The 12,618-nt window shown below is 36.8% G+C and overlaps 1 protein-coding gene across 2 annotated transcripts in view; it reads right to left on the bottom strand.

The window, feature by feature from the left end:
* Nucleotides 1-12,618, bottom strand: part of LOC150107094 (ankyrin repeat domain-containing protein 27-like) — a 515,355-nt gene that overhangs the window by 475,598 nt on the left and 27,139 nt on the right. The window contains exon 2 of one of the 2 annotated variants that reach the window (XM_090390995.1): nt 9,149-9,254. The exons of the other annotated variant lie outside the window; for it this stretch is intronic. Within the exon in view, the coding sequence (XP_090247121.1) occupies nt 9,149-9,254 (106 nt within the window). The remainder of the gene's footprint in view (nt 1-9,148; nt 9,255-12,618) is intronic. 2 annotated transcript variants of the gene reach the window in all.

Genomic DNA, 12,618 nt, shown 5'->3' with positions numbered 1-12,618 from the left:
GGCTAGTGGAATGAGAATGGTGAGAGAGACAAGGAAAGAGAGTGGAAGCAGAAAGGGTCAAGAATGCCAGTGAGAGAATGAATGAATGAAGCTTGAGGAGTGTTATATATGGGGATTCAATACATCAGGGAATATAGAGAGAGTGCTTGTTTTGAAAAAGGATAGAGAGTGCTTCCTTGCCATTGCCAAATAGAAATCACAAAAGAGATTATTATTATTATTAAGAAAGACCTCCAGGGAGTCAGGAACTCGTCGAGGTAGGCATTACTATTCGCACCAGCTGTCATACCTGTTCTTGAATCCATTCACTTTACTTGCACACAAAACATCCAATGGTAATCCATTCCAATCACGCACTACCCTATGAGAGAAAAATCTAGCCTTCACACCCTTCTTGGCGGCCTTCATTCTCAGCTTCCAAGGAAGACCTCTCGTCCTTTCTCCACCCTCCATAAATTGAAAAATTCCATCAATTGAAATCCTGTATGACCCTGCAGTTTGTAAGTCTCAATCATATCACCCCTCTTTTTCCTATTTGCTAGTGTCTGCAGCCTACAAATTCTCAATCTGTCTTCATAATCAGTATTCCACGATCCTGATATCATTTTTGACACTCTCCTTTGCACTCTCTCCACTGTATCAGAATCACAATGAAAACCATGAGTCAGACCTGCATGCAATAGTCCAAGTGAGTCTTATGAAGGCCTTGTAAAGAAGCAAAATGACTTCCTTATCTTTACATATCAAAGTTCATTTCAGCAATGCCATTATTCTCTGAGTTGTATTTACAATTTTGGCTATATGACCCGGTTTACTAAAACTCCAAGATCCCTTATCAGTTTCTTCAAGCATAATCCCACCAATATAATATGACACTGGATCACACCAAAGTGCATGACTTTATGTTTATTAACATTGAAATGACAGGCATTTTCACATGCCTGCAATTCCAGTCTATTCGAATCTGTAAGTACTGCATATCAGCAGCACTCCTGGTGGCCCTACATATCTTTGCATCATCAGCAAATAGATGTATGTCACATGTCAAATTTTTCTCAATTGATCTGCTCATTGATGTACAGATTGAATAACAATGGACCAAGCAACTCTTAACCATGCCAACAGTTAACAATCCAATTATTACATGCTGTATTCTGTCAAAAGCCTTAGCAAAATCTCCAAAAGTATCAGGCTGTATCCATTTCCATTCCTCTTGTCTAAGTGATAACATTATTATAGAATATGAGATAACAGTGATGGCTGGTTTGAATGACCTGAGAAGTCATTAAACATGAAGCAAGAGATTTGAAACTGTAAGGGACTGTAAAGCAAAATTACGTGAGAAGGAAGATGCTATCTTGATATGCTGATTCAGGGTACAGGAGAAGAGCAGTGATAATGAAGATGACAGTTATTATTATTATTGTGGAAAACTCCAAGGAGCCCTTACACTCATCCAGGGAGGCCCTAAACATCATGTCAAGAACTATTCAGCATTCGCACAGTAGGTATCATACTTTGCTTTGAACTGTATCTCTTTCTTCATTGTTTAATGTCCTTAATATTTTGTAGGCAATGTCTTGTCTTCCATGTATGTCTCCTTCTATTTTATTAATAAATCTGTCCCAAGAATCTTGGTGGGCTTTCTGTACTATGGTTATAGCTATGTTTCTTCTGTTTTTTTATTTATATGGTTTTGAAAGAGTGATTTGTACACCATTTGTTTTTCTTTTATTGCATTTTCTATATCTGTGTCCAGATTTTTAATGCTTTTCTTTTAATATTTTATTTTTCTTTTCAAGTACTTCAGAGGCTGCTTTATGGGTTATCTTTATAAAAGTTTTCCATTCTTCTATAGCTTTACTGATTTGGGCTTCTTTTAAGTAATCTGTTAATTATGATCAATATAGCATTCTAATGCTTTCTTCTTGTAATAGATATATTTTGTATACTTGTTCTTTTTCTTGTTTTTTCTTATTTACTTCCTTTCTCGATTTTGCTAGTATTTCTATTTTAGAGACTTGATCTGAAAAAATTTCACTTCCTCTGTAAACATGTACATCTCTCACATGTGGAGCTAGTTTCTGATTAATAATGAGATAATCAATAACAGATCTTGTTCCTCTGCAATTCCAAGTATATTTACGTATATTCTTTATTTTTATTTTTGAAAAAAAATCTTGGTTATTTCAAAATGATTAAAAGTACAGAAGTCTAATAGTTCTTGATTTTATTTTTAATTCATATTTTTAATTGCAAATTTATTCATATTTTCCTAAGACATCTGGATTGAATTATTTTCAATTCTAGCATTAAGATCTCCTGCTATTAATATACAGTCTTTTTTGTTACATTTATTTAACTGTTTTTGTAGTTCCTCATACTGTCCGACCACAGATGCAAGACCTTATATTGATCCAATACACGATATGTCAAAGGATCTATAAGCACATTGCTGCCATGTCTGAGTGTAGGTGAAGAATCAAAGTTTGTTGACTTTTTTTTTTTTTTTTTTTTTTTTGAAGAGTTACAGGTTGTAGTTCTTTCGAAATATTTCTTATGGTAGACTATTCCTGAGGACGAAGGTAGAGGGAATAAAAATAGAAGAAGAAAAGCAGGTTCAGTGTGCTTGCAGTTGCACAATAAAGGGATGCTTGGCAACTGCAGCTCTTGTATTAGCAGGTGCAACAGAAAGTGAAGAAATGATGGTTGCTAGATCAGTGAAACAATGATCATTGAAGTACCTATAGAACAGATGCAGAGCTCAAACATTGCATCTGTGAGATAGAGGCTGAAGTGAATTTATAAGGCAAAGATCACCTATGGGCTAAATTGTCTTCCTCTAGACAGCATCAAGAATTTTTAGAGAAGTGTGAGGTGCTCCGCCCCAAACATGTAAGCAATATTCAGAGGATGGGCTGATTTGGTATTTGTATATAGTTAGAATTGGTTGGGTGTAAAATAGCATCTTGAATGAAACAGAATGCCTAGTTTTTTGGATGCTGAGGCAACTATTGATGTGATGCTTGTGCAAGGAAAGACTGCAAGTGAATGTTAGTTCAAGCAGAGATATCTGATCTTGTTTGGTGATTTATGTATTATTGAGGGTATTACATGGTAAAGGAATGCAAGCTAAGATTTCTTTTGAAGAGAAGAGGCAAAACTATTTTTTGGTGGCAGTGAATATGACCAGATTGTCCTTGCCCATTCAAGGATAGTATGTAGATCAATGTTTAAGGCACAAGTTGTATATAATCCTGATGCTTGGGATATCTGTGCATTGCATGGTTTTTCAAGTGAGTAGGAGGAAGAGAGTACTATAGTCTGCAAAACTGTGCACAGAATTACTGGTGATTGAGAGTAGGTCATTTATGTAAATGAGAAAGTGGGTAGGTGATAGGACAGAGCCCTGAGGTACTCCTGGATTGGTGGTGAAGCTCAAAGAGAGGAAGCCATCACCCATAGCATGCAGTGAACAATCAGATAGGAAGCTAGCAACCTAATTACAGAGGGTGACAGGTAGACCAAAGGATCACAATTTGTTTAGTAGGGCCTTGATGCTACATACAGTCAAAAGCTTTGGAAATGTAATGGCGACAGCACAAGCTTCTCCGAACCTTTCCACAGCACGTACCCAGTGGTGGGCGATGTAAACTACAAGGTGAGCTGTGAATCTTGAATGATGTAATCTTAACTGGTGGTCACTGATTAACTGGTGGGCCTTTAAGTAGTGGAGATGTTGGCTGTTGATGACTTTCCCCATTAATTTGGAGAGAAGAGGTGATGGCAATTGGTTGGTAACTTGACAACAGACCTCTTCTCTTTTTTTGAAAGAGGCTGGATATAAGATTGCAGGATAATGCAGGATAGGTGTTTAGCTCTGGGGCAAAATATTTGAGAACAATTGGAGAAAAATCTTCTGGTCCTAATGGACCAGAAGACTTTTCGATGTCCAAGTTATTTAGTAGTTGTCTGATGTCTTTTTTTTTGTCGAAAAATAGGAGGCATACAGTGTTGAAATTCTAGTATTGCAGGAGGCAATTTCCCTTGGTCATCTATGCAGGAGTTTAAAGAAAGGAGTAATGCCAGGAGAACAGCTTTATCTTTGGGTGAAGTGATAGTGGTGCCATCATGATGAGAGAGAAAGACATAAGTTCAGGATGAGGAATAGTTGCATTCAATGGCCTTAACAAGGAACCAGAAGCCATAGATTCTATTTGGACAGGAGGAAATTTTCCACTATTGGCTTTTATGAAATCAGATTTAGATCGCTGGCTGTTTTGCATTTGTTCCGTGCTTTGGTGTAGGCAGAGTATTAAGCTGGAGTTCTTGATGTGAGCCACCTGCAGTCAGCTGAATTTTTTCTTTGACTGCTCTGATGCACTTTCTGTTTGAACCAGTTTGGAAAGCAAATGAGGATTTTGGGTAGAATTGGGGATGATGGATTTCATGCCAGCAAGGATATTTCTGAGTTGTCAGAGCAGGTATCAGGATCAGATGAACAGAAATTCCAGAAGTCATTCCATTCGGCAGCTTTTAGTGCTAGAGGATGCAAGGTCAGAAGTGGTTTGAGGAAGGCTTTTCTGTGAAAGATAAGACTTATACACCTCCGAATCAAAAATTAGAATAATCAAAGAAAATGTGTTGAATGATTTGCAATTCTATTTATTGCATACAAAATAATTATTACCAAATATGAATTAGCATCATCTAAATCTATTTACTTTGTAGATTATATAACCATGTAATATAAATTATAAGAAAACTGTTATTTGAAAACGAAAACATTCACAAAATTAGAATAATTTTTAACATGGCTCAAAATATTAGAATATTCCAAATTTTTCCAATTGGTTTTGAGGAGAGCACAGAAATAGCATATATTTCAGTAGCTGCAAGACTTTCTTTGAGATGGCTCAGAAAAAGGCAAATCAATGTAATATAATACCTTGGCTTTCTCCATGGCATTTCATGATATTTCTTGGCTGGCAAACTCACCAGATTTAAACCCCATTGACAATTTGTGGGGAATTATGAAGAAATGTCTTCAAGAAGTTGCTCCAAGAGACAAAAATGAACTTGTTTCTAGTCTGCAGTGGGCATGTTTTGATAAAAAAAAAAAAAAAATGAGAACCGCTAGTAAATAATATGCCCAACTGTTTACAAATGGTCATAAAAGCTAAGGGGATGCAACAAAGTACTAATTATCATGTTGTATTCCTTTGATAATCAAATAATCAAAGGGATACAACATGATAATTAGATTTGATTATCAAATTACTAATTATCATGTTGTAATTTGTGTGCATTTATTTTCACATTATTCTAATATTTTGAACCACATTAAATATTATTCTAATTCTGTGAATGTTTTCAAACAACAGTTTTCTTATAATTTATACAGTAGCTGTCCCCCAAATATTAGAATATTCCAAATTTTTCCGACTGGTTTTGAGGAGAGCACAGAAATAGGCACAGTAAGAGATTAACAATAAATAATAATAAAATAAAACAATTATAACAACATACTGTAATAAAAGTTATCGTTATGAATCTTAGCAACCTCAGCATACATTTTTTATTATTATGTATTTATTTTATGAAGTCGAGACCGTTCACCTTTTTCACTTAAAAGGAAGCACTTTAAGGCTTCTCTTTGGCATATCCAAATTTTCAGCATCACTCTTCTTGTGCTTTGGGGACATTATTAAATAAAATAAGGGTTAATTGAACACAAGCACTGCGATACCGAAACAGCTAATCTGATAACCGAGAAACTACTTAGAATGATGCGCAATTTAAAACATGAATTGTCTATTACTAAAAGAAAGAGCCATATAGCTTCATTTCAGTGATGTAAAATTACATAGGCCAAGGGGATATTAGATCCAACATTATTTCAAAGCCGAATGCTTGTAGAAACTATGAAAGTTTCGTAGGTTGAGTTGAGAGCTTACGAGAATACAATCCTCAGCATCCCCGAGTTGCCTTAGCTTGCACTACTTGACTTAAATAACTAAGGTAACTCGAGGATGCTGAGGATTGTATTCTCGTAAGCTCTCAGGTCAACTTACGAAACTTTTAATAGTTTCTACAAACATTCAAGCTTGGAAATAATGTTGGATCTAGTATCCACTTTGCCTACATAATTATAAATTATTTCTGGAATTTTCCATTTAATATTTTGTATAATCTACAAAGTACATAGATTTAGATTATGCTAATTCATATTTGCTAATAATTATTTTCTATGCAATAAATTAGAATTGCAAATCATCAGCACATTTTCTTTGATTATTCTAATTTTTGATTCTGAGATGTACAAGATTGTGGTCTGAGTTGCCAAGAGAGGGGGAGGTATCCTCTACAGCATATCCAGAGGGAAAACTAGACATCCATAGAGTGAAGAGAATGATTAGGAATTTGTGTAGGTAGATGAACAATTTGAATTAGGTCATTGCTTATGACAAAGATTTCCACCTCTCATTGAGCTCAGCCAGTGGTGTTGGAAAAGGGGGGGGTCCAGTGCAGTTATCACTATTTGGATAGCTGGATTGCAGTTAGTCGAGTTTCATGGAAAGGAATGTGAAGAGGTCTGAGTAGTTATCAGAGTTTGGAGAATGATAAATGCAACAGAATATTACTAGATGGAACAAGGAAATATTGAGCCAGAGGAGGTCAAAAGCAGGGAATTCTAAATTAGCCACTTTCTGGCATGCAACGTGTGATCTCACAAAGACACAGGTACCACAGGAATCGTGAAGAGTGTAATTTGGATATTGGAGATGGACTGTAGTAGATATAGATGGTATTTGGGTTTCTGTTGAGAGTACGAGGTCTGGTATGGATGACTAAGTGATAGGAATGTCATTTATGTTGGTGTTAATGCCATGGATGTTAGTCAAGTGGATGTGAAAGGGAGTTTTTATTAATGAGGAGATTCTGGCATTTTTTGTATGTAATGATTGGTTTCATTGTGTAATTTTTACATAGTTTATAAGAGAGAGATTCCTTTTTATTGCTGTGTCACTGTTGTTGTTGTTTACAAGGTTCATCATTAATCTGTTCATGGTTAGATGGAAGGATAAAGTGGGGATGTGCAGTGATACTCTTGGACATGACATCCATACATTCCACTGCTTGACCTACACACATTGTGCTAATCTGCTAATGCATGGCATCCATCTTTTGGACCTCCTATTCTATAGCAGCAACCAGAAATTTCTCACAAAGAACTCACTGTTGTTGTTTTTTTTCACCAACAAGTTACAAGTGAAAGATCATCTCAATAATGGTGCTAACACCAGTAATTTATATTTATTTATTTATACTCACTTGTATTACATTATTCCTTATTTTCTGCAATGCAGTATTTATTTTATTAAACATGGCTGCTACATTATTATTATTATTTGATACCTCCAGGGAGTCCAAGGACTCGTCGAAGGAGGGCACCTGCTCTACAACTCCGTCTCCACCATTCAATCAACCAACTGACCGCAACTATACCAACGCCATCTACTGCCGACCACCACTGGTATTTCCACAGACAATCACAAACATCCATGCCCACAGCAGGATTCGAACACATAGCCTTTTGGCTGGAGAGCGGATACGCTATCCACTCGGCCAACTAGGCTGGAGTACATAATACTCCAGTCTCTGACTGCATTCTTACAATCATTCAGATTTCATAAGATTCTGTCCAGTGTAATGCACTGAGAACAATACACCACAAAGGTGGTGCCACAGCAAACAACCATCCTTGGGGAATATCTCTTCTTGCTCCTGCTTGATTTTTCATACAGTTGCAGAATATTTTATTTAGACTACTTCTGCAAGAGATCTATTCATCCATTTTGTATTACTGTTTATCTTCTTAATTTTAGAAAAAAAATCCCTTATTATACTCCAATAAAGTAATTTAGTAATTTTGCTGAAATAAATAAAATTCAATATATGACAATCAAGAAGGCATGAATAGCAGCAGCAGTAGTAGTAGTAGTAGTAGTAGTAGTAGTAGTAGTCATAAGTAAAATTTAAGAAATACAAGAAATACAAATTCTTTATTAAAATTTCGATTTGTTTATTGATTAAAGTACTTTGCTTAAGTACTTTTTTGGAATGTTTCATAATTTTTCTTTTTATAAATTTACACAAAGCAGAGTTTAGAAGAAAAAAAAATGTTTTGCATTTAAAGAATTTCTTGTAATTTCCAAACCACTTCTATCGAAAATGAAACTGAATCTAATAAGCTCTGTTCAAATTAAAATGGTGCTGCATTAGTTAACTGTGTTAATATTATGTTGGGACTGCTAAGCACAGCATATGTCATTATTATTATTATTTTCACCAGACAATGGAATCAAAAGATTCAATGCGATCCAACTGCCATGTATGCACGCATGCACGCACGCACGCACGCACGCACACACACACACACACACACACACACACACACACACACACACACACACACACACACACACACACACACACCGCTCATCATACTTATGCCTTAAAGGAGATATTCATCATCTCTGCACTCACCATGATCTCAAACAATAAATTCCAATCATTTACTACTCCACATTCAAAAAACCTATTCCTTATTGCCCTGCTTTCACCTTCCAGGGATGGCCTCTTGTTCTCGTTCTCTCTCATTCCATGTAAGAGCTCATGTGCCTTAATCTGGTTATAACTCCTTACCAACTATATGTCTCAATCATATCCCTCCCCCTCCTTCCTGTTTCAAACAACCTTCTTCAGAACTGAGAGGATCAGGTGTGATATAATTAATTACACATAATGCAATTAATGGAGTGGAGGGATATTTGTAGTTCTGTGGAGTAGTGACCATAGAAGTACCAGAAAGAGACACAGAGCTAAAATATTGCATCTATGAGCCAAATTGCTTGCCTCTGGACAGCATCAAGAATTTGAAGGTGGTTTTAGATGAGCATCCCAAAGATGTGACCAGTATTCTAAGGATAGGAAGATTTGGGATTGGGATGTGTAATAACTATATATGAATTACAGGGTTAAATAAATTCTTAAAAATATGCCAAGGAGTAGATCTGGGCATATTTTTAAGAACAGTGAATTAATTCCTTCTTAGAAATTACAATAAGCTAACTAAATTGCATACCAACAAATTCTTCTGTAAACTTTGACTCATTTATGGCATTTCTGCATGGAATGCAAATAAACCAACATTTTTGTTGTGCTTTCTTCAGTTTTGTGCTGTATCTATCCTATAAAAATAATAAACTGAATGTTACAAAGAACATTCTTTTTACATTTCTAATAATACACTAGCATTTTGCTGTTACACAATTTTAATAATGCAATAGTAATATTAAACTTATCTTAAAATTCTTCTTCTTTTCAGCATTTCGTACTAGACTGTCCTGGGGTCTGCTGCTCGAACAATTTTCTTCCACTTATTTATTCTAATTTTTCTTCCACTTATTAGACCAGGTGATGGAAATGATGGTGGAGATAGTATGCACAAGCAGATAGAAGAAATGAGTGGAAGGAGGGTAATTATTATCGGAGATTTCAACTATGGTGGCACTGATTGGAGTGAGGAGAGGACACACACGGGAGGAAGGAATTAAATTTTATGCGGTTATTAAGGGATAACCATCTGCAACGGAATGTAATGGAAAATACTAGGGGTCAGAGAGTGCTTGACCTAGTAAATGCATCTGAGGATTTGGCGGTAACTAATATGACCACATTGCCACCAATTGGTGAGAGTGATCATAGGGTCTTGACTTGGGAGGTGGCTAAAGGTGGAATTTACAATTAAGACAGGTACATGTGAAATTATCGGGCTGGTAAGTATGACAAGCTTAGGAGTTTGATTGGTTCAGTGCCATGGCATGTACAACTGCAAGGGCTAGAAGTTGATAGTGCATGGGAGGCGGTTAAGAAGTGATTGCATGAAGCAATGGCTGACTGTATACCTAGAGTCCGAATAATAAATCAAGTAGTGGTTAAATGAATGAATAACACCATTAAGCTTAAGCTGCAAAAAAAGAAACAACTATGGAGGGAATTTAAGGAGAAAGGTAACCGGCAGGCACATGAACTGTATAAAGTGCAGGCCAGAAGGGTAACGAGCGTGGTAAGAAAAGCAAAAAAGATTACGAAAGAACATTGGCCATGCAGGCTAAAGAGAATCCTAAACAGTTTTTTAGATATGTAGCAAGTAAAAGAAAAAATGTATATGGCAGAAGGATTTTAAAGAATGCCGATGGTAGGGAGGTAACCAAATTAGTTGATATAGTTGATATAGTTGAGTTACTGAGCGAGCACTTTGCAAGAATATATCATCCAGGTGGTGACATTGTAGAAATGAATGAACCAACAGATTATATGGGAATTGTGGTGAATGAAGTGGAGAAGAGTAGTCTATTGCATAACCTCAATGTCAATACATCTGTGGGATTGGGTGGTATACCAGCTTGAGTCGTACGTGAAGCAGCAAAAGAATTGTCAGTACCCTTGACCATTTTGTTTAATTTGAGTCTCGGGTCTGGGTTGTCCCAAGGGGGTGCAAGGAGGTGAAAATAGTTGCACTGCATAAAGGAGGTTCCAAGACTGCTGTTGTAAATTTCCGACCGATTAGCATATCAGGAATCGTTGTCAAGGTCTTGGAGAAATTAGTCAAGAAAAGAATACAGGATTGGATAGATGAAAATGGGATATTGTATGGTGGGCACAGTAACGGCTGAACTGGATAAGGGTAATGGGTTTACAGTGATTCTACTGGACCTTTCCAAGGCCTTTGACAGGATACCACATGAAACTCTAATCAGTAAACTGGAGCAGATGGGGATGGATAGTTTATTTTATAGAGTGGTTTATTCAGGAGTTGAGTCCAAAAGACAGCTTGTGACTAGTGGTGTGCCACAGGGTTCTGTTCTTGGACCACTACTTTTCAATCTGTTCATCAATGATATAGGAAAGGATCTGAGAGGAAGTGTTCACTTGTTTGCTGATGATGCAAAGTTGAGTAGAGCAATTTTGAGTGCACAGGATGTCAAAATTTGCAGGATGATTTGGATAGTTTGGAGGACTGGGCTAAGGAAAATGGATGTCAATTTAATGTGGCAAAGTGTAAGGTTATGCATTTTGGGGTGAAAAGATCAGCAGCAGTATATCACATTGGTTGAACCGTACTCCAGGAGATTGATGAGGCCAGGGATTTGGGGGTGTTGGTGGATAGGGAATTGAAGTTTAGGGGCACATTGCAAAAGTGGCTAAATCAGCTCATCAAATCACTTGGCTTCTGAAAAATACTTTAACAAGCAGAGACAAACAAGTTATTGTTCCTCTGTATCGAGCATTGATAAGACCCAATCTAGACTACTGTGCCCAGATATGGGCGCCAGGGTTTCTTCTTGATAGGGAGGAGGTGGAGAGGATCCAGAGATGAGTGACCAAGATGATAGCAGGTCTGTGGAATGAACCTTATGAGAACAAGTTGAAGATTTGTGGGTTGCAAAATTTGGTCGATAGGCAGAAAAGGGATGATATGATTGAGACATTCAAATTACTGAGGGGTTTCTATAAGATTAATCCAGAAGATATTTTTGATAATAGGACTGGTGGTGGGAGGACTAGCGGCAATACATGGAAGCTGGGCAAGAATGTGTTTAGCAGGGTTGTTAGAGCTAGGTTTTTTACTTGGAGAGTGGTGAATGAGTGGAATAAGCTGCCAGAGTCTGTTGTGGGTGCTATGACCGTGCATGAGTTCAAGGCGAGGTATGATAGATACTGTGTGAATGTCGAATAGTTGTTCTTGACATGATGTTAGGGCCTTCCTCGATGAGTCTGTCGACTCCTTGGAGTTGCCCGTAATAATAATAATAATAATAATAATAATTATTATTATTATTTCAATCTTGAACATCCTTCCTTTCCACTCCAACTTCTTTCATATCCCATTTTATGTTTTCCCACCATCTTTTCCCTGGTCTTCCTTTTCTTCTCTTACCCTTCACTTCCATTGTTATTTCACTTTGAATTGGGTAATCTACTGGTTTTCTCCATACTGGCCCACCTCAATCTACCTTCCCTCAGTTTGTTGCTAATTTTCTAACCCCAATCTCCTTCCTCATATCTTCGTTCCTCCTGTGCTCTTTCCTTGATGTTCTATTTAACCATCTTAGCATCCTTATCTCAGTTCTTTTCAAATGTTCCTCCTGAATTCTCTTTGTTACTCATGTCTCTGCTCCATACAAGAACGTCGGTCTAATGGCTGATTTATATATACTTGTTTTTACTTTTTTTGGTAGATTTTAGTTGAATATCACTCATGACATCTTCTATTTGATCCAACCTGCCTTAATTCTTTCTCAAACTGCCAAGTTACATGTCCCCCCCTCTCTCTCTCTCTCTCTCTCTCTCTCTCTCTCTCTATATATATATATATATGGTTGATCCCAGGTATCTAAAATGGTATACTTCTTTCAAGATACCACCTTCCCCCATCCTTTATACTAATTTCTTCATGTCCTTCCTCTCACTAACCTTAGTTTTTCTAGTATTTATCTTTAGACCTGCATCCTCGAAGGTATTTTGCCACTCTATAAATTATAAACTCTT

Source organism: Typopeltis vanoorti, chromosome 4, assembly GCF_054136105.1.
Source record: "Typopeltis vanoorti isolate ZY-2024b chromosome 4, IOZ_Tvanoo_1.0, whole genome shotgun sequence".
In the NCBI taxonomy this organism is placed as follows: Eukaryota; Metazoa; Arthropoda; class Arachnida; order Uropygi; family Thelyphonidae; genus Typopeltis; species Typopeltis vanoorti.
The sequence above is the reverse complement of the archived record's forward strand: the minus strand, read 5'-3'. Positions and strand labels throughout refer to the sequence as shown.